General features: G+C 41.2%; 1 protein-coding gene across 2 annotated transcripts in view; it reads left to right on the forward strand.

The window, feature by feature from the left end:
* Positions 1–23,215, forward strand: part of Esyt2 (extended synaptotagmin 2) — a 103,950-nt gene continuing 80,735 nt past the window's right edge. Inside the window, exon 1 of one of the 2 annotated variants that reach the window (XM_050120868.1) lies at positions 1–404. In XM_050120868.1, coding sequence (XP_049976825.1) covers positions 75–404 — 330 coding nt within the window. In that variant the 5' untranslated portion in view covers positions 1–74. The remainder of the gene's footprint in view (positions 405–23,215) is intronic. The other variant, XM_050120869.1, reaches the window with a different exon arrangement.

The following is a 23,215-nucleotide window of genomic DNA, read 5'->3' on the forward strand; positions in this document are numbered from 1 at the left end:
GGGGTGGGGCGACCTGCCGTCCGTGGGAGTGCCGCCTTCGCCTCCGCAGGGAGGAGTGAGCTGCCCGGCTGGCGATGAGCGGCTCGGGGGACGAGGGCCCGGAGGCCGGGGCTGGCCGGGCGGGGGGCCGCACTGAGCCCGAAGCCCCGGGCAGCGCGCTGAGCGTGGACTTGTCGGGGATGCTGGGGCAGCTCGCGCGCAGCTTTGCGCTGCTGCTGCCGGTGTACGCCCTCGGCTACCTGGGGCTGAGCTTCAGCTGGGTGCTGCTGGCCCTCGGGCTTCTCGCCTGGTGCCGCCGGAGCCGCGGCCTCAAGGCCAGCCGCCTGTGCCGGGCGCTGGAGCTGTTGGAGGACGAGGAGCGAGCCGTGCGCCTGGGGGTGCGCGCCTGCGATCTGCCTGCCTGGGTGAGTGTTGCCCCCAGGTCTGCACCACCCATTTCCTCTCCTCGGTGATGGGTGGGGACGCGGGCTTCAGCCCCAAATCTCGGCCCCCATCTGGGGTCCACACAACCTGGACCCGGACCAAGTGTGTGAGCTTAGCCGTCTGCCTCCTTTCCTGCTGTCTGCCTACCTAAAGTGGGTGTCCACGCCCTGGCAGCCCTCTCCGCCAGCTGCTTTCCTCGGGGCACCTGACTGCCGTGGCCTACCCTGGTCCTCAGCGAAGGGCCTGCGTCTGGGTCCCACCTTGTGTCAGCGCACCCACCTCCCCGGCCTAAGTCAGGTGTCTTCGCCGCTATCCCCACCCACCCTCTTCGAGGGCGAGCTGTCCAGGTCATCTGCTCTCAGTCCTCTTCCAGACCCCCCCTGCCCCACCCCCCCCAACTCCTTCGCTAGCAGAAGTGCGCAGGTAGTGAACACTTCCTAACTTGGCCGTATTGGTCATTGCCTTTTGCTTGGCCTTTTCCTCCCCTCCCGCTGGCAGTGACTACCGCCCTGAAGCCTACCTTAAGGGGCCATGAGAGATGCTATCTGTTTTCCCAGCCTAGTGTTTCTGTAAATCTTTTGCCAGAGCGAGCTTCAGGCCTGGAAACGTCCAGATTCTCTTTTCTGATTTAAAAAGTAGTGAGATCCAATGTGGGAAGAAGTTAATCCTAAACTCAAGAAGATTCCTTCATTTCTTAGTTGTGCCTGACACAGTTGAAGTGTTCCTGGAAAGCTTATGTTAGAATAACTGAAATCTCTGTTTCATTTTTTAAAACACGAGATGTAACACTAAGTACTTTGCTATGATCTTTCTAGACCCAGTGTGAACATATGTAGGGGGACATTGTTAGTTTTGTTTTTCCTAAAGTAACTTTCTACTTACTTATTGAGTATTTGAACCTATTGCAGCTGGCTGTATCTTTTTTCCACCCACTGTTGTTCTTAGCAAGGAGCTAGTGTCACGGTTTCAGATAAACGGAAATAGTGCGTATTCAGAGATAATGATGCATCCATTAGACTTGATGTATACATCTTTGTGGAAGTAGACAATGTGAGTTTTAGAGGGCAGAAAGAGGAGGTTTTAGTGGAGAGAGAGCTTGGAGAATGTTCCCTTTCTACAACTAGGAGACATGGAATATATGGTACAACTACCCAAAAATAATAATTAAAAAGCAGGGTTCCCAAAAATAAAGAGGAACACAATAGGTAGTATTTGGTGATGACAGATAGCAATTGGAGCCAATACTCCGATAGTGAGGTACTCTGTCAGAACACTGTTAGTGAGGTACTCTGTCAGAACACTCCGATGACAGTGAGGTACCCTGTCAGAACACTCCGATGATAGTGAGGTACCCTGTCAGAACACTCTGATAGTGAACTGAAAACTCGGCTGCACGGTGGATGTGCAGGCCAGCAGTGCTTGGGAAATGAAAGTTACTGGTATGGCATAACATCTAGCTGGCAGTAAAGCAATGCATGAAAAACAGGAAGTTAGAATGGCGAAGGTGAGAAAAAACAAGAAACGGTGCCCTTTGGAATGCTGTTGCGGTATCTTGTCTCTGCTACACTGATTTAAGTGCTGTCAGAAAGCTTGTAAAAAACGTAGTAGTTAAATGACTAAACAGCACAAATAAGACTGAAATCTTTAGGGGCAGGGTGGTGCCGAATTTCAGAAATACTTGATTATTGAGCAACTGACATAAACTAGCTTTTAAAATGTGTTTGCAAACTGCAAGTATTATCACAAGGGAAATAAAATATAGTTGCTGCCATAATGAACTAAATTTTTAATGGAATAAATTTGTAATTGGCCAGTTTTTTAAAATTGTTTTCTCCTTGCTGTGTTGGAGACAGATTTACAGCTTCTTGCCTGTTAGTGGTCTGCCACAGACCTATATTGACATCCCCTGCATATTGCATACTTTTGTTTTGGTTTTGGTTGGTTGTTTGGAGACAAGGTCTTACTCTGTGGCCAAGGTTGATCATCCTGCCTCAACTACGAAGTGGTGGGATATCAAGTACGTGCTAGCATGCTTATCTGGTTTCTGGGGGTTCTGGATATTGGGGTGATATTTTATCTTGAACAAGATGTACATGCCAAGAACTGTACATGTTTTAAATGTCATTGATGACTATGAGTCCTCGTGGAGTGGAAACATGAGAAAATATTGGCTAATATGCTATCAACTTCTATTCTCGCTCACCCACAGCATTTTATTTAGCAAACTGAAAATGTAAGCTGGGCATAGGAATAAGGCAGGGCTGTACTTGTATTTTTATTTAAAAACTCACAGCTTGGTAAAGTGTAATTCTTTGCTGTTTTTCCTCCTGCCAGTAGATAACTGACATTATGCTGCAAGTATATAGAAACATCAACCTGTTCTGTACAGTGTTGCTTAACCTGGTGAAAGTTGTTCTTTTACTACTCAAACATTTGGACAATTGGTACTTGAAACAGTCTGTTTTGTTAGATATGTTCTTCTGTGCTATTGTGTACAACTTCAAAGGGAGACAACTTTTTTCCCAGTGTTCTTCTGGAAGTTTAGGAGAAGGTAACTCTAGCCAAACATATAATACTTATAGTCCTTATGACTGCTGCAGGCATCAAAAATGCTGCATGCATTACACTCATAGACATAAAATTAATTATAGGACTTTAGAAATAAGTAAATAGGGACTAGGGATAAGGCTGGGCAGTTAAGAACACTTGCTGCCCTTGCAAAGGACCTGGGTTTGGTTCCCAGCACCCATATGGCAACTGACAAACATCTGTAACTAGAGTTCCTGTGTCTATAAAACCCTCTCTGGCATGTTAGATTAAAATAAATTTTAAAATGCATGGTAGTCTCATGTAAAGAAAGGACAAAGGCTTTCTTTGTACTTTCAAAAAGTTTTATGATACTTGTACCAGACTGGTGTAGAATTTAGTTTTTGTTTTTTCGAGACAGGGTTTCTCTGTAAAGCTTTGGAGTCTATCCTGGAACTTGCTCTGTAGACCAGGTTGGCCTTGAATTCACAGAGATCCACCTGCCTCTGCCTCCTGAGTGTGAGATTAAAGGCTAAAGGCGTGTGTAATCTGAGCACTCCCTAGCACTCTGAGGATGAGATACAGGTACTCGTCCTTCTTTACATTCACACCTGGTTATGTCTAAGTAGTACAGGCTGTGGCAATTGGATTGCATTACCATGTGTTCTAAATGTTCTAGTAACTTAAAACATAGTATCCTGAGGTTTCTTAAAAATAATCAGTAAATAAATACCTTGATTATTGTTTAACTACAATAAATTTAAATTACCAGTATGCATCCATCAGACTGTGTGTTTAGGCTTCAGTTGTGTCTGTATTTCAGATTAATATTATGCTCAGTTTAAAGATGGAACTTAGATCATATGAGTACTTTATTTATAGTTATGAGTAACATACTTTATGAAACATGTCTATAAATCTAGCCTGGAGATTGATTTGTGTACCTGTAATTTTATGATGTACTGTGTGTGGCCTTTTGCATTTGGTTAACAGTTTATTAAAGCATCTCTTAATTTCCATGATAATTCTGTCCCAGAGGAACTTTGTCATACTGTTATGATTTGGTGTAAAAATTAACCTGTCTTCACATTTATATTCCTTCCAGGTGCATGTCACTGACAAGCTAGTAGGTAGGCATACGATTTGAAGAAGGACCAGGGAAGGTTTTTTTGATAAGGGGAGTGAGTATAAGACTGTGTGAGCATGGGATTAGATGTGAATGATAGAAATCATGGCATGTTCTGTGAGACAGAAGCCCCACATGTCAAGGAAGGCAGTGATGGAAAACAGTTATAAGTTGTATTTTTGGGCCCCCTTCTTTGGGGGACCTGTGCTGAGATCTATGTAGTGGTAGTTTCTTGGCCATCAGCCAACAAATAATGACAGAGACTTATTAATTAATTATGAAATCTCGGCCTATAGTTTAGGCTTGTTTCTAACTAGTTCTTATAACTTAACCCATTTTTATTAATCGATGTTTTACCATGTGACTTTTTACCCTTTTTTCATTTCATATGTCCAACTCCCTCCATGCCTTCTTAGCAGATCCTGTGCACCTAGATTCCTCCTCTTCTTCCTTTCTCTCCCTGGAAATCCCACATATACCTCCTGCTTAGCTATTGGCTGTTGAGCTTTTTATCACACCAATCACAGTAATACATTTTCAACATTGTGTATAAATATCCCACAACAGATGTATCAAGTTCTTCTTGTGATAGAAAGTGGACAAAAGACCAAGTAATGAACAGCCAGCAGTGCTCGCATTGACCCTGCTCAGGCCCTACACGCTGCGGAACACAGTACTCCCACTGGACTCTCCCACACTCTTCAGAATGAGGAGAAGGCCTCCAGTGGACCTGCTCAGACTTCAGTAGTAGGAGCAGACGTGCTTCCACTCAACTCCACGTAGGTTCTAAAAACTGAAGAGGAGAGGTGTTCCTTTCTTGACTTTCCCCAGACATTTTTGGCAATTTCCAGATACCTGATCAAAAATAATCCCACATTTCGTAGACATGCAGAGTTTGGGCATGGCAGGAGACACAGTAGTGTGCTCAGATGTAAGCTTGTGAAGTCAGAAAAGGAAAATTATAGCATGCTTCAGGCTCATTTCATATGCTTCTTTAGAGTCTAGAAAGCTTCCAGGCAAAGTAGCACTTGGATTGTTGTGTCCTGTACATTGTATAGCCAGAAGTACCCATCCTGCTCTTTTCAGTTACACAGTTCTCATTTACTTCTGTGAGCTTACTGTCCGTTAGGAACCTTGTGTTCTTTTTTTTGAGATTTATTTATTTTTATGTGTATGGTGTTTTGCTAACATGTATGTCTGTATCACTCACTGGCAATGCCCTAAGAAGCCAATGGATTCCTTTGGAACTGGAGTTGCAGAAGGTCATTAGCCAGTATGTGGATGCTGGGAATCAAACCCAGGTTGTCTGGAAGAGCTGTCAGTGCTCTTAAATACTGAGGCATCTCCCCAGTCCAAGCAATATAGTTCTTAAGAAAGTGCTTCTGTCTCTGTAATGGTCTTTGCCAAAGGTCTCCCCCCCCCCAATTTTATTTACAGATATTTTTTTCCTGATTTTGCTATCATTTGATTTTTCTTTACTTATTTTTATTTTATTTCTTAGAAACATTTGAAAAGGATTTATTTTCAGTTAATGTGTTAGAATGTTTTGTCTGCACATATGTAAGTACATTTATGTACAGTGTTCCAGAGAGGGTTTTATAGACACAGGAACTCTAGTTACAGATGTTTGTTAGTTGCCATATGGGTGCTAGGAACCAAACCCAGGTCATTTGCAAGGGCAGCAGTGCTCTTAACTGCCCAGCCTTATCCCTAGTCCCTATTTACTTATTTTAAAGTCCTATAATTCATTTTAATTTATGTCTATGCTGGTAATGCATGTACAATGTGTGTTTTTGATACCTGCAGAAGACAGAAGAGGGTATCAGATCCCCCAGAACTGGAGTTGATTTTGAACTTCCATATGAGTGTTAGGAATAAAACATGGGTCATCTGGAAGAACAGTTAATGAATATTGTTAACTACTGAGCTGTTTCCCCAGAACCAAGTTCTATACTTTTTAAAATTAGGCCATTTATTTTTCTAGAATAGCTTACATTTGAAGGAACTAGCTCAGTTTATGGGTAGGGCTTGTCTTTAAAACTGTTGCCTTTGGATTCATTTATTACTGTCTTACTTAGGGTAACTATTGCTGTAATAAAACATGGCCAAAAGCAACCTGGGGAAGAAAAGTTTTGTTTTGTTTTCTTTTTTCACTCACAGTTCATATAGCAGTTTATCATGAAAGCAGTACAGGCAGGTACCTGGACTCAGGAGCTAAAGCAAAGGCGGTGGAGAAATGCGGCTTACTAGCCTGTTTATCATGCCTTGCTCAGCCTGCTTACTTACTGAACCCAGGACCACCAGCCCAGTTTGGAGCCACCCACAATAGGCTTGGCTCTCACTCATCCATCACTAATTAAGAAAATGCCCTAAAGCTTGATTTTTATGGAGGCATTTTCTCAGTTGAGGTTTCCTTCTTTCAGTTAACTCTAGCTTGTTTCAAGTTGACATAAAACTAGCCAGCACACTTACCAAACTGTCTTAGATATTTTTCGATTGCTGGGATAAAACACCATGAGCAAGGCATAACAGAAGAAAGAGATTATTGGGGACTTATCATTTTGAGAAGGTGAGTCATGACCACCAAGGCGGAGAGCGAGCATATCAGCAGGCAAGCAGGTATGGGACTAGGCAGTAGCTGGGAGCTTACATCCTGACCCACAAACGGGATGCATGGAGAGAGGGAGGGAGAGAGCAAATGAGGTGGGGAGGGGATGGGGGTGGACTAACTCAGAATGGCATAGACTGTTTTTGAAATCTCAAAGTCCACCTTCAGTGACACACGTCCTTCACTACAGCCACACCTCCTAATTCTTCCAGTTTCACGAACTGGGGACTAAGCTGGAGACTAAGCATTCATATAAATACACTCAAATAAAACTATCAATCACACTAACCTTATGAGAGATGTTCTGTGCTCCAAATATGCTAGGTCCTCGTGATACAAAAATGAACGTGACAAGGCCTTAAACTAGGAACTATTACCTGACAGTTTTAAAAAGCCATACTATGCATTGGTACTCTTGTTTCCCAAGCCAGCTTTAGTTTATTCATTCATTTTTTTCTTTTCTTTTAAGAAACAGACTTTTTAGCCCAGGCTGGCCTCAAACTCATGATCATCCTGCCTCATACTCAAAAGTGCTGTAGTTTAGTCACTATGCTCAGTATGCTTTGTAATTGATGAAAACTGCATATATTTATGATGCACAGCATGCTGCTTTCAGATATGCTTACGCTGATCTGTGGCTACATTGAGTTATTTTACATATGTATTACTTCTCATCTTACCAAGCTTTTCTTTATAGTGAGAAAATCTTTTAGCACTTCTCAAGAAGGCATAAAATTGTAATAACTGTAGTGACCATGGTCTACAATAGATCTCTTGAACTTATTTCTCCTAACTGAAATTTTATGGCCTTTGATCAGTGTTTTTCCCTTAACTCCTTTGTGGTTTTCTTGTCTTATAAAAGTTAAAAACAGGGCTGGAGAGATGGCTCAGCGGTTAAGAGCACTGCCTGCTCTTCCAAAGGTCCTGAGTTCAACTCCCAGCAACCACATGGTGGCTCACAACCGTCTGTAATGAGGTTTACTGCCCTCTTCTGGCCTGCAGATATACACACAGACAGAATATTGTATATGTAATAAATAAGTATTTCTTAAAAAAAAAAAGTTAAAAACAGTTGTGAAAATATTAAGGTTTATTTACTTATTTTGTTTCCTTATTTGTTTTGAGACTGATTTTGTGTATATCAGACTAGCATCAAATTCCCTGTGTAGCTGAGGATCTTCCTCCTCCCTCCATGTGCTGCTATTAACCACCATGCTGGTTTATGTTGTTCTAGGGTCCAAACCCAGGATGTCATAGATCCTAGGCAAGCACTGATTTACATTTCTGGCCCTAAAACAGTTAATGTTTTAATTCAGTGAAAAGATATTAAATATGTAATCCAGAACTTGGAAAGATGATTCAGACATTAAGAGCACTTGCTCTTTCAGAGGATCTGGGTTTGATGACCAGTGCCCACATGGTCTCACAATTATCCGTAGCTCCAGTTCTGTTGGACACTAGGCCTCCTTCTGACTTCCTTAGGCATCAGGCATTCAAAGTGATGCACATACACACATTCAGACAAAACACACATAAGATAAAAAAGAAGAAATCTGAAAAATAGCAAAATATAGTCCATAATATTTAACTATCCTTATTGGTAGTTGTCAGAACATTATAAACTGAGTGAGATTGCTGTGTATTTTACTATTTGTGTTGATAAGTATGAAAGATATTTGCTTGGGGAAAAAATCTGGTTTAGAAGTTCAATTTTTCTGGGCTCTGAACTACTGATTTTTCTAAAGTTAGTCCTTTTATTAACTGGTAGTTTATAAAGTATATGCTTTTAAAAAATGCTATTTAAGGTATTTTGTACATTCACTAAGGCAATAGCAGTACTCTTAAAATCAATCTGATTTAAAACAAATTCTTTTAATTTCCTTTCTGAGATGATCTTACTTTGTTGTTCAGGCTGCCTGGAGCTCACTGTGTAACCCAGGTTGGCTTTGAACTCACAGTAGACCTTCCACATAAGTCTACCAAGTGTTAGGATTACAGATTTTTTAAAAAAAATTTATTTATTATGTATACAATATTCTGTCTGTGTGTATGCCTGAAGGCCAGAAGAGGGCACCAGACTCCATTACAGATGGTTGTGAGCCACCATGTGATTGCTGGGAATTGAACTCAGGACCTTTGGAAGAGCAGACAATGCTCTTAACCGCTGAGCCATCTCTCCAGCCCCCAGGATTACAGATATTAACCAACATGCTTGCCCAGTCAAAACAAATGTTTTCTTGACAAGAATTAAAATTCTAGGGTGTATTGATATTTATTGATCTGTGCAGATCATAGCATAATTTTATGCTGTGTTATTGTTAATTGTCTTTCCTTATGGATGCTTATGGGTATTTTATGGACCTCTTGTTTAGGATGCCTCTGAGTATCTAGTTCAGCAGGCGAAAGTGTCAGTGCAAAGCGAAACATCTCTTATCGGTGCGCTTCTCACAGGTACTCTCTTCAAGTCATTTTGTACCTGGCTACTGAACTCCAGGACTACTGTGGTCTGGAAGTGCTGAAGTGAGACAGGAATACAACAGAGACATGGAGTATTTTCTCTGAATTTATCAAATGCAAATGGACTAGACGTTGATATATTTATTGCCTGTATATATGATATATAGTTATTGTACTTATTATATATAGTTTTTCTTATATTGGTTACATCCTTTTTATTTTTAACTAAAGGGGAAATGTAATATTTCATTTTTATTTTAATAGATAAAGTTTGCTTGAAGTTCAGAGACTAAAACAACCACATTGGCTAGCCTACTACCAGGCAGTGGTCACACACACCTTTAATCCCAGTCGCCACACTAGCTTGCCTTAGAAACCAGCCAGTAGTGGTACATGCCTTTAATCCCAGAACTAGAGAGGATTATAAAATGGGAGGAGACAGCTCTCAGACACATCTCATTCTGAGATTCCTGGAGGCAGGATCGCCATTTTGGACTGAGGTCGAGATAAGAGCAGTGGCTTTGCTTTTCTGACCTTCAGGTTGAACCCCAATTTTTCTGTCTGAGTTTTTATTAATTGTGCTTCACAGTAGCATTCATCATGTTCCTTCACATGTTTGTCATGGTGTAATTGAAACTGAGCATGAAGGGTGGTGGTTGTTGTTTAATCATAGAGCAACAAAATTATTTGTAACGAATGTTCATTTGTATTTTATTTATTACGTACATTAATGGATAAACAGGTATTTAAAACATTTTTTTTCTGATGTAAGAGGAATGCACCCTCATTCTAGAACATTCCAAGCTTTCAAGAAAAATAAACAAGGGGAGAAAAGAATCCTAATTAGTGGTAACCATTTATATATACAGGTACAGATAACACAGTTTTTATTAGTAACAGTGATTGAACCCAGGACCTTGCATATATTAGTCAAGTTGCCTACCATTGAGGTATTTACCGAGCCCTTTTAAAATGTAATATTTTTCTCTTGAGCTAAGATGCTGACATTAAACTCACTTTATAACTCAGGCTGGCCTTGAACTTGTGATTGTCCTGCTTCAGCTGTCTGTCTGTCTGGAATTATAGGTGTATGCTACTGTGTTTGGCTGGCACTTCTTAGTCTTGCTATATTTGGGTGTGTGATTTGTGTGTATATATATATTTGACACAAAATAGCTGTTGTTCTAAAGTAAGTAAGAGATAGTTTACTTTGAACCAGGCGTAAGAGACCACGGTCCAGAAAGAAACACATTCAGGTTATCCTGAATAGCACGTTCCACTGTATAAGTGCTTATATGAACCTTTTCCCCCTTGTGTTGTTTTTAGTAAATAACAAAAGCTGTAGCATCTTCCTTTGGATTCAAAACTACAAAAAAAAAAAAAGTTTCCATAGCTTATTTCAAAACTACCCACGTCTCTTGGGAGAGCTTTGTGTAGTTTCAATCCTCTTGCCTCTCCTCTACTGTTTTCCTTTCTTCCCTTTATTTTCCTCCATTACTCTCTCTCTCTCTCCCATTTTTGGTGGGTTTTATTTTGTTGTACCTACCAATCTTCAGCTCCTGGCTGAGGTGATCCTTTTATTTCATCCACTGGGGAACCTCGGATTACAGTGTGTTCCAACATGCCTGACTTCTTCAGAGGCTACAGGTGCAAGGACATGACCTGCCTGTAGATATCTAAAATCTCACCTAAATTGACCTGGAACATAAGCAGCAAAGTAATGAAGAAATATCTGGGACATGGAGGTAGAGGTGTTTGTAGGCTGTTTGGGATGCTTCCAGTTTGAAGAACTGGTTGGTTACTGTATCTGTGCATTAATGCTAACCTAAATTGTCATCTCCTTTTATAAGTTAAAAATATTTTGGCACCTGCCAAGAAGAACTAGTTTTCATCTTTGAAACTCACTTCACAAAGGATTCTTCCAGACTCCATCTCTACTAGGAATTTGCATGAGGACGTTCATTCAAATTGTTGAAAATTCCTTGTAATAGCCAGAGACTTAGGGCATTCTTACTCTCTCTGTTGCATAGTGATTACATGAAGTTTTCTACCCTTGAAGTAAATATAATCTTAAATCAGTGTATTTGTCAAACACATAGTAAACAGGTTGTAACAAAGTAACCAAAATAGTCAAGAGGCTGTTGGAGATAGAGAGGTGGATAATTAATGGCTCCTAAGGAGACTAAAGATGCATGTAGGTATTTTGGGTCCTTAGTGTGCAATATTCCACATTCAGGAAGTTAGGATTAGCTAATCAATCTGCAGAATCTTTAACACAAGTATGTGCTTTGTTTTACAGAGGACATCATTTCACTGTATCTTCCTTTCTCTATTGGACATGATTTTGTGGGTATTATCTTTTTAATCTTCAGAAATATGACTGCTATTGTTGGAATATTGTCTGTCTTATGAAAATACTATCATCTGTTCAAGTGTTTGATAAGGACATTTGAAAAACAAGATTATTAAGGCTGAGCGAGGCATTTCACCATAGGAAATAAGTTCCAAAAAGCCAGTTCATGTGCCAGGAACAGATCCTGGTCCCACTACTAGGGGCCCCACACACAAACTAAGCTACACAATGGTCAGCCACATGCAGAGAGCCTAGGTCGATCCCATGCAGACTCATTAGCTGTTGGTCTAGAGCCTGTGAGCGCCCATGAACTTGGGTCAGCTGTGTCTCTGTGTTTCCCCATCATGACTTTGAGCCCACTTGCTCATATAGTTCCTCTCCCTCTCTTCAATTGGACTTCTGGAGCTTGGCTGTGGATCTCTGCATCTGCTTCCATCAGTTATGGGGTGAAGGTTCTATGATGACAATTAGGGTTTGATGGAGAAACCTCCTTTAGCCAATGGCCTTTAAAAGGCTGAACCAGGTTGGGACATGACTTAGGGTACCAAAAAGCCATGGGAAGGAACTATTAGGCAAGGAACTGCCTATACCTGACCGCTGACAAAGTGCATAGTGTCCAGACTGGATAAGCAGGATTAAAAAAAAAAAAAAAAACCTGCTAAACCTTGCCAAGACAGGGTAAGATGGTTTTAAAAAATTTTCCGCCACCCCCCCCCCCAAATTGTTTCTAGGCCTTAGCTAAAGTTGGTTGCTTCAACAATTGCAAATGAGACTTTGGGTAATTGCCCAGGTAGTCAGTTTTCTCTGTCATCTCCAGCACAATTTGGAAGCTGCTTGATTGCACTTTCTGCCTGCCTACTCAAGTAATATTATCTCCCTTCTCAGTCCTTCGATGGGGTTGAAGATTAGATAGTAGTAGTTACCTTCCTCTTATGATCTAGCCAAGCCATTTCTAATATGAGACTTAGGTTCCTTAGGATAAAATGATTATTAAAACATTTAGCATATGTTTTTTTTTGCTTAATATTGTTTATGGTGGTTGTAATTCTAATTTTTATACGTAATATCTGTTCTTAGTGTATATAGTTTTGTATTGGTTTTGGAACTTTCTTATTTAGACAAAAGGGGGAGGTGATGGCGTACCTCCTTCAGCCAATGGCCTTTAAAAGGCTAACTAGGTTGGGGCGTGACTTAGGGTATCAAAAAGCCATGGTACCCTAATGGTACCATTATCTCTTCTCCTTGCGAGCCACACCTGGATGTCAGACCCCATTCCTATCGCTTCACTGTGATCTGTGAGTTTCCCTTTATTAATAATAAAAAAAATCAAAATCAAAAAACAAACCAAAAAAACCTTAGATTACTCTATTTGGAGTTAGTTTTGGGATTATTTGACTTTCGTGCTCCCCATTTGATGCATTCTGCATCAAGGGTAGGTCACCAATCTGATTACAAAAGGCCAGATCAGACACCCTCTCCAATAAGACTATTGCTAGGAATCTTAGTTGGGGTCATCCTTTTCGTTACCTGGGAGTTTCCCTGGTACCAGGTCTCTCCCTAGCCCTATAATGGCCCACTCTATCAAGATATCTATCAAGATATCTCTTTCATTGATCTCCCTCTCCATCCTTCCTCCAATTCAAGCCATCCTGATGCTTCATGTTCTCAGCCCCACCCCCCACCCCTTGTCACTTTTCCCCTGCCCCCAGTTTACCCAGGAGTTCTCATCTATTTCCCCTTCCCAGGGCAATTCTTGTGTCCCTCTTAGGGTCCTCCTTGTTACTTAGCTTCTCTGGGGCTCTGGATTATGATTATCCTTTGCTTTACATCTAATATCCACTTATGAGGATATCAAAAATTTTTTAACAAGAATGTTGTCATCTCAAATAGTGGTTCCATGTAGTACAATAAAATGATAGTTACTTTAGGGCTTCTGAGACTTGCTGGATTGTCTTGTCTTTCTGTGTAAATATTAGCTCACATGGCTGGTTCTGTGTCCTTGGATGCATTGCTAATTGTTGGAAGCAGCCAGCATAGACCAAGAGCTCAGACTCTGGATCTGGTCCTTGTGAACCATACCTCAATGAGATCCACCCCTCCTAATTTTGTGCTTTTGGATAACTTGTTGTTCATCAACAGGAATATTGAATTTCAATGAGCCTGACTATACCCTGTGAGGCTGGAATAAGGCAAGCTTCACTGAAATGCTAGGCACAGGCAAGCAGACGTGTTTTGGGGCCACCACCTGAGTCACAGACAGTCACAACTTTGACTGATCCTCTGTGGCTTGAGCCACTTCTCTCATTACAGTGATACCCTTTGCTACTTCCTTCCCCCCTTCAACTGGAGTGAAACCTAGGAGACCTGAAGTTTTGGGGTTCTTTTTTGTTTTTTTTTTTGTTGTTGTTGTTGTTGTTTTTGTTTTTGTTTTTTTTTGTTTTGTTTTCACTCTAGTAGGTTTGTGTACTGATATTTTGTTAATGATCTAACAAATAAAGCTTGCCTTAAGATCAGAGTGCATAGCTAGTCACATTAGTAAGCCACTAGGGCCAGGCATTGGTGGCACAGTCCTTTAACACCAGGACCCAGGATCTCTTCTAGTTCAAGGCTACCTTGGGCTACATGAAATTGATCCAGTCTAAAAGAAAAACAGAGCTCACACAAAGGTGATCCCAGCAGTTGGGATCATTTGTCTTTAATCTCACCACTAGGGAGGTGGATTTAGGAGTGGTATGGTTGTGTGGAGAGAGGAATATAAGGCGGGAGGAGATAGGAGCTCAGTATAGTCTGAGGCAGCAGTCTGAAGCAGTAGAGACAGGATAGCCCCTTTAGTCTTGAGGACTCAGGAGAGGTAAAAGGTCCCTTTAGCGACTGACTGCTCTGCTTCTCTGATCTCTCAGCTTTCACCCCCTAATATCTGACTCTTGAGTTTTTATTATAAAGAATAATTAGAACAATATTCAACTTCATATTGTAAAAAATAAAACCCAGGATAAACAAACACAGTCCTGTACAATAAAGGAACTTCTGGAGACATCACTATCCCTGACTTCAATCTCTACAGTAGAGCTACTGTAGACTGAGGCTGCTCATTTGTTTCCCAACCACCCAGACCCGAAATAATCACACTGAAACTGTATTAATTAAAACACTGCTTGGCCTATTAACTTAGGCATATTTCTGACTAACTCATATCTTAAATTAACCCATTTCTATTAATCAGTGTATTGCCACGTGGTTGTGGGCTACCAGTAAGGTTCCGTTCGGCGTCCAGCATTTGTCTGCTGTGGCGGCTTCATGGCTTCTCCCTGACTCTGCTTACTTTCTCCCAACATTCACCTTAGTTTTCCCACCTAGCTCTATTTTGCCCTGTCACAGGCCAGAGCGGCTTCTTTATTCATTAACCAATAAAAGTAACACGTATACAGAAGGACTTCCCACACCAGAGCTACGATAATGAAAACAGCCTGGAATTGGCATAAAAACAGGTAAGAGGACCAATGGAACTGATCAAAGAACCTGATATTAATACACACACCTAGAAACACCTGATTTTTTTCAATAAGCTAAAAATATAAAATGGAAAAAGGAAAGCACATTCAGCAAATGGTGCTGGCATAAGTGGATATCAACATGCAGAAGAATGAAAATAGATCCACATCTCTCACCAAACACAAAACTCGGGTCCAAACTGACCAAAGACCTCAACATGAAACCAACCACACTGAACCTCATAGAAGAAAAAGTTGGGAAAGTATACTTGAACACATTGCCACAGGAGACTACTTCCTAAATATAACACCAGCAGCACAGACACTGAGAGAAACAATTAATAACTGGAACCTCCTGAAACCGAAAAGCTTCTGTAAAGCAAAGGACATGGTTAACAAGACAAAATGACAGCCTACAGAATGGGAAAAGATCTTCACTAACCCCACATCAGACAGAGGACTGATCTCCAAAATATACAAAGAACTCAAGAAATTTGTCACCAAAATATCACATAATCTAATAAAAAAAATGGAGTACTGAACTAAACAGAGAACTCTCAAAGGATGAATCTAAAATGGCTGAAAGACACTTAAGGAAATGTTCAACATCCTTAGTCATCAGAGAAACGCAAATCAAAACAACTCTGAGAGTCCATCTTATACCTGTAAGAATGGCTAAGATCAAAAACACTGATGACAACTTATGCTGGAGAGGTTGTGGGGAAAAGGGAACACTTCTGCATTGCTGGTGGGAGTGCAAGCTGGTACAACCTTACCGGATTTCTCAGAAAATTAGGAAGCAACCTTCCTCAAGACCCAGTAGTACCACTTTTGGGTATATAACCAAAGGATGCTTAATCGTGCCACAAGGCCATGTGCTCAACTATGTTCATAGCAGCATTGTTTGTCATAGCCAGAACCTGGAAACAGCCTAAATGCCCTTCAACCAAAGAATAGATAAGGAAAATGTGGTACATTTACACAATGGATACTACACAGCAGAAAAAAAAGACATCTTGAAATTTGCAGGAAATGGATGGAGCTAGAAGACATCATTTTGAGTGTCTTCTAGACCCAGAAAGACAATTATCACATGTACTCACTCATAGGTGGTTTATAAACATAAAGCAAAGAAAGCCAGCCCACAAATCACAATCCCAAAGAACCTAGACAACAATGAGGACACTAAGAGAGACTTACTTAGATCTAATCTACATGGGAAGTAGAAAAAGACAAGATCTTCTGAGTAAATTGGGAGCATGGGGACCTTGGGAAGGAGTTGAAGGGGAGGGGAGAGGAGCAGAGAGAAACGTAGAGCTCAATAAAAAAGAAAAAAGAAAAGTCTGGTGTCATTTTGATGGGCCTGCTTCTTATATATGACATGGTCTTTCTCTCTTGCAGCTTTCAAGGTCCTTTCTTTGTTCTATATGTAGTATTTTGACTATTTTATAATGTGGGAAGTTCTTCTCTGACCATTCTATTTGATGTTCCCATATGCCTCAATATAGGCATCTCTATCCTTATATTTGGTTACTTTTGTTCTCTGATTTTGTCAAAAAATATTTTGCCTTTATATTGGGTTTCTTCTTCTGTTCCTAAGATAATATAGGTTTGGTCTTTAAAGAGTGTGCTGAAAGAGTGTAAAAGCCAGAGGTGATGGATGACTCCACAAAACAGTGTCTTCTATGCCCAATGGGACTGATGTGCATATGAACTCACAGACTGTGACTGGGAGGCTGTGCCACTGCAAGGGAAGTGTCCCCCCCACCAGGTTGCCACTGCTGGAGGTCACTGAGTCAGCATCAAATTCTTAATCCCCACGCCATCACTGATTCTGTTTTGCACTTTCTCCATACAAGAACCTTGCAGAAGTTCTATCTTTTAGAAAGGCAGCTTTCTTCTCTATTTCTCTCTCTCCAGGAATCTTGGACCTCGCAGCCCCAGTGATGTCCCTTTCTTAGCTTATCTGTTTCAGCCTCATTATCTAGAAATCTCAACCTTTTACCATACACCTGTGGAGAGTAGCCACAGAATACTGAATCATCATTCCAACAACTTCTTCTCTGAAGTTAGCACCTCAAGTCCTTCTTGTTTGGACAGGCCCTAAGAGTGTTTTCAGGTGTGTGTGTGTGTGTGTGTGTGTGTGTGTGTGTGTGTGTGTGTAGATACACATGTGTATATACAATGTATTGTGAATATATTGTCTCACTACATACTCAATTGTTGCATATAATCAACATGAAAGATAATTTAGGATTTATAGTGGTGGTGGTCTCTTCCTCATCACCACTATGACTCATGTAGGTACTCTTTAAGGACCAAATAGATAACTGAATGTCTGTTGGTTGCTCTTGAATTAGATTAATAACCTATTTCTTGGCTTCTAGCAATACTTTCTTGGTTCTGTTGTGTTTTAGAAAATACTTGGTTGAAATTAATGAGCAATGATAAGGTGAAAAGGACTTATAGATCGATTGTGGTAGGAACTGTGGAATAGTAGTGAATGAAAAAGACTTGGTTTAATCCCTGGTCTTAACACCAGATGAATGAAAAAATAAAAATAAAAGAAGAAAGGACATGATTGGTCCTAGGTATGATGGAGGAGAAAATTTACTGTAGATAGAAGGGAGATCATAGCCGGAGGCAGGGACATCTGGGAGAGTCCAGAGTGAGCATGACCAGACAGAGCTAGGCTATGTAAGGAGAGTGGGGAGGGGAGAGGGGAAAGCCAAACCAAGAGAACAAGAAGGTAAAGGGTAGTGAATTGTCTCACTTCAAATGATTTAATTAAGAAAAGATCCCTCACAGGTGTGCCCAGGATGCTTGGGTTTTAATTCTAGATGTAGTTTTAAGTTGACAAGTGAGAATAGCCTTGTTATGGGAGGTATGACACTGGGGGTAGACTTTCAGGTTTCAAAAGCCTGCACCAGGCCAGTCTCTCTCTGCCTGCTGCCTGCAGATCAGGATGTAAGTTTTCAGCTACTGCTCCAGTGACATGCCTGCCTGGTGATCATGGACCAATTCTCTAAAATTGTAAGTGAGTCCCCAATTAAAGGCTTTTTTTCCCCCTCCTATTATGAGTTGTCTTGGTTATGGTGTCTTTTCAGAGCAATAGAGCAATAACTAAAACAAGTGATAGTTGCCTCATACACATTGCTGAAGTGAATATAAAATGGTATAGACACTATATTTTTGTGGCAGACTATCCTTAGCATATTATTCAGTAGTCATACTTCTTTATCCTGTAGAAATAATATTTACATTTGCCCAACGGTGACTCAATTTATAATTAACAGGAAATAAAACATAAATACTGTTTAGTGAGTAATTAGGCTGGCGCTTCCCTACCGTGCCGTTCCACTTGGCCCCTGAAGGGGAGGAGACTACTAGCAGGGCAGAACTCAGGACTTTGTACTAGACAGAATGCCAGTCTCAGAAGGAACGAATGTGTGGTTCCAATGCTGTTCTTAAGATGGCAAGATTGTATAAATGAAGAACAATGAGTGTTTACAAGGGCTAGTAGGGTACAGTGAAAAGGGGGTATGTGTGTAAAGGAGCAGCCAGGGGAGACCATTTGTGGAATTTGGAAAGTTGTGGCTTGATTGTGATTACACTTGATGAATGGAGAAGAGGGCTGGTATTACATTTCCTGCTTCTCTTACAGTAACAGCCACTGTGGAAACAGAAGTGCTTTTGTGGCCTCTGTAATTATTTATTTAATTATATTGTTTAATAAGAACTATTTTAAAGGAATTATTATAATTGTTTAAAAAGAAAAGTCTTGGAGGCAATTTTGAACTTTAAAAGCACAGCATTTCTGATGCCATAAGTGTAGATATTTTCCACCCAAGCAAGTCTCTGTAGGTAGTGGCTGGATATTCTACAATCATTTCTACAATTTTATTTCTTGGGGTTAGTGTCAGACCTGAATTATTCAAGACTCTGTTTCACGGAATTAACCAACTTCAGATACCAGGTCCCCTTGGGTACCCAGCCTACTCACATTCCTTCCCAGCCAACTTTTATGTTCACAGTTCTCAAAAACCCTCTTCCGGTTTGGTAATTTTCTAAAATGGCTCCCAGAACTTAGGAAAGTATATGTTACTTCTCACTGGTTTCTCACAGAGGCAGGAACAGCCAAGCAGAAAAGACATATTTGAGATAGGCTTGAGCTATGGCATGGAGTCTCTTTACTCTCTCTGGGCGTATCACTCTCGCAGCATTCCTGTGCATTTACCAACCTGAGACTTTCTGGACCCCATCATTTAGGCTTTCCATGCATGCACTAGTACATTGGCAGGATTGACTTCATCACTGGTCCTTGGTTATTATTTTGACCTCAACCCTCTGATCCCAGAGATTGGGAGTGGAAGTAGAAGCCCCAGCCCTCTACTTCTGTTTGGTTATTTTAGCGGCCAACCTTCTTCCTAGGGCTGTTAGGAAGCCTACCAAGAGTCACCTGTCTTTGTTGTTTTTTTATTGTCATAACAAAACACCATGACCAAGGCAACTTACAAAAGAAAGCATTTAACTGGGGCTTACTTAAGAGTTTCAGAGGGTTAGTCTATGAACATCATGGCAAGGGAGCATGGCAGCAGGCAGGCATGGAGCTGGAGCAGTACTTACATCTGATCCACAGCCACAAGGCAGGGGGAAAGTGCAGGGGAGGGGAGAGTTAATTGAGAATGGTGTGAGGTTTTGAAACCTCAAAGCCCACACTACCTCCAGCAAAGCCGTATCTCCTAATTCTTCCCAAACAGTTCTACCACTTCTGGTGGCCAAGTATTCAAATATATGAGCCTGTGGGGGTCATTCTCTTTTAAATTACCACATCACCAGATTAGAACAGAAGATGCTTGCTTCTCTTGTTGAAATACCACTCAGAACATCCAAGAGATTTAAGAGCTGTCAGGGTCTAGAGACAAAAGCCAAATATCTGTTTTTCAGTTTTATTGTAGTGATCTTACAATCTAATTCTGATTTCCATATGTATTATGCATGCATAATAAATAAACTACCAAATTTTCAGTAAAAATTGAAGAGACTCAAGAAAATCAAGAAATTAATCAAGAGCTATACAAACTTTTATAATTTTTCCCTTGAAGTTGAAGTTGTCATCATTTCTTTTTAAGTTTGTTAGACAGGGTCTCTCTATATCCCCAGCCATCCTGGAACTCACTATGTAAACCAGGCTGGACTTGAACTCTCAGAGATCTGCCTGCTTCTGCCTCCTAAGTGCTGGGATTAATAGTTTTTTGAGACAGGGTTTCTCTGTGTATCTCCGGCTGTCTAGGAACTCACTCTGTAGACCAGGCTGGCCTTGAACTGAAAGAGATCCTCTTGCCTCTGCCTATCTGAGTGCTGGAATCAAAGCCTTGTGCCACCACTGCCCGGCTGACCTCTGTCTTGTGTGTCACAACCTCCAAGGCATAATAAGGAAGACCTTCAAGTAGATAAGGATATCTCCCTAAAAGCTAGAGGGGTAGTATGCTCAGGACTTTGCTGGGGAATCTTAGAAACAGTACTGGAAGAAGGTAGAAATGATTCATACAAAATTTCTCATCAATCCAATGTCACCAAATTGTACAAATATTAAAAGTCATCCAATTATACAACAGGTGGAGATGAAAAGCAAAGGTGACAGACAGGGCTGCCATCGTGCTGCTCAGCTCTGCTGGATCTTTGCCAAACAGCTGCGCTGACTTGCCATTCCCATGCAAGGAAAGTATATAAGGGGCCACAATTGCATAACCATCTTCTGATTCATTTTTGTCAAAACATAAGTGTATCTATTTGCCTAGAAGTATTGGATTTGGATTTTAAAACCCCACCAGATTGTCTTCTGTGATGAAGACAGTCTTCTTTTGAACTCATTTTAATTTTAATTTGTGGAATCGATGCCAAAGCCCCAGTTTAAATCAAGATTATCAGATAACTGTGTGACTTTCTGTTAGTAGTAACAAAGGATGCCTAAAGATTTTGAAAATTTTGTTCAAGTATGCTTCAACTTAAAATGTCACCCTTGGATGTACATTTACATGTGAGGCATTAGGTATATCATCAAATGGTACTCTTGGCTATAAGCTAAAGCTCTTTTGATTCTTCCATTGAATATCATCAGTCCTGGCTTAGATTTTGCTGTCACGTTGCACATATGGTGAAACATAAAATGCTAGTTTAAAGTATGTATGAATAAATTAAAGATGATTGAATATTTTATATATATATATGTTTTTCGAGACAGGGTTTCTCTCTGGCTTTGGAGCCTGTCCTGGCACTAGCTCTGTAGACCAGGCTGGTCTCGAACTCACAGAGATCCATCTGCCTCTGCCTCCCGAGTGCTGGGATTAAAGGCGTGCGCCACCACCGCCCGGCTAATTTATACATCTTAAGCAGATGTATGAATTATATATGTTAGATGTACATATGAAATTCAGTATATCATCTATTACTGAAATAGAAGAATTGGCTTTCAACCCAACTGTGTTGGCACAAATTCATAATCCCAGCACCGAGAAGCTAAGGCAATTGGATCACAGAGTTTGAGACCAGCCTGGACTATATAGTGAGATTTCCCTCCTCCACCAGTAGAATTGGTTTTCAAATAATTTAGACATCTCATAATAGATAGTATTAGGAGTCACTTAGTTTAAAATTATCTTCTACTCAGTTTCCTTAAAATAGATATCTGTCATCCATATAACAAAGAAACAGTAAATTATCAAAAATAAATACTTCTTAAGCAAAAGCTTTGTTTACACCGGTATAGAGCAGAGCTGTTCTCTCTGTTACCCCCTGTTCCCACTTCAGCTATCAGGAGTCAGAGCTATACCTTGCTCCCAAGCTCAGAATGCTGTCCTTTTTGAGCAGCCAATCCTTGTTTCAGACATTTGCAGATTTCAATAACATAGGAAAGTAAAAAATTTACCCTAACTCTGCTAGCTCTCCGTTCTGAGAGTATAGTAGTGATTCTGGTCGCCTATGGTCTCAGGTAAAGACTTGAAGGATGTTACTCCTATCTCACGTTCCTTAGTGAAATTTCCATTTAGCGTAACTAGGAGAGAATTTTGACTGTTTCTGGTTTGGAAGCAGCCTGAGATGTGTGTTTAGTGTGTCAGGTTATATGTTGTAGTGACCAAAGTCTAAGTACATTGGCACAAGCCCCTGAAAAAATTATAACCCATGGATTTAAAAAAAATAAGTTTATTGTTTTATGTATATGGGCAGTTTGTCTGCTTATATGTCTGCACCATAAGTGCAGGGCAGGAAGTGATGTAGAGGCCATATAGGAGAGCTGCTTACTGGCTTGCTCTTCATGGTTTGCTCAGCCCGCTTTCTTATAGCCTCCAGCACTACCAGCCCAGGGGTGGCACCGTCCACAAGGGGCTACATCCTCACAGACCAATCATTATTTAAATAAATGTCCTATAAGCTTGCCTATAGCCCTATCTTTTAGAGGCAGGTTTTTTTTTCAATTTGCATTATCTTCTCATTAAATGACTCTAAATTGTGTCAGGTTGGCCTCAAAACTAGCTAGCACAGATGCTGCTTGACCTTGTCACCCAACTGTGAGCTAAGGCTGAAGGTATAGGGCAGTCAGGCTGTGACTAAAGGGTCCTCTCATAGTCTGGTGAATTTCTGATACCTCCCCAACCCCAGCTGCTGTGCCAGACACTTGGCAGCCCTCTTCACTCACCTCTAACATTCCTTGAAATGAACAAGAATACGAATAAAGACGGCCCCAGCGGCGGCCGGAACCGGACGCGCATGGCACCAGCGGCAGCCGGAACCGGACGCGCACGGCAGCGGCGGCCGGGACCGGCGGGTACTGACACAGTGGCAGACAACGCAGGCGACAGGGACCAGTGCAACACCAAGAGCAGATCGCCCCAGGACAATTAAATCAAAGAGGTAGGCCTTTGGGCGAGGTCCCTGGCAAACAGGGAACCTGGTTCTTTTCCTGAAGACCCATCTGAGGGGTGAGAGGGATCTTGGCCCCTGGCAGGAGCCAGGAAACAGAACAAGGGAATTTTGCAAGAGGAGCCTCTGGCCAGCAGGGAAACCTGATCTGGTTTTAAAAGACCAATTAAAGAACAACAATAGGAGGAGATGGGCAGGTGCCAAGGCAAAAATTCTCCCAATAAGCTGAAAAACAACATGAAAGCACCAGAACCCAATGATCTTACAACAGAAGGACTTGAACACCCTAACACAGAAGAAGTGGAAAAAAT

The sequence above is a fragment of the Alexandromys fortis genome, unplaced genomic scaffold, assembly GCF_014885135.2.
Source record: "Alexandromys fortis isolate MF-2015 unplaced genomic scaffold, M_Fortis_MF-2015_v1.1 scaffold_182, whole genome shotgun sequence".
In the NCBI taxonomy this organism is placed as follows: domain Eukaryota; kingdom Metazoa; phylum Chordata; class Mammalia; order Rodentia; family Cricetidae; genus Alexandromys; species Alexandromys fortis.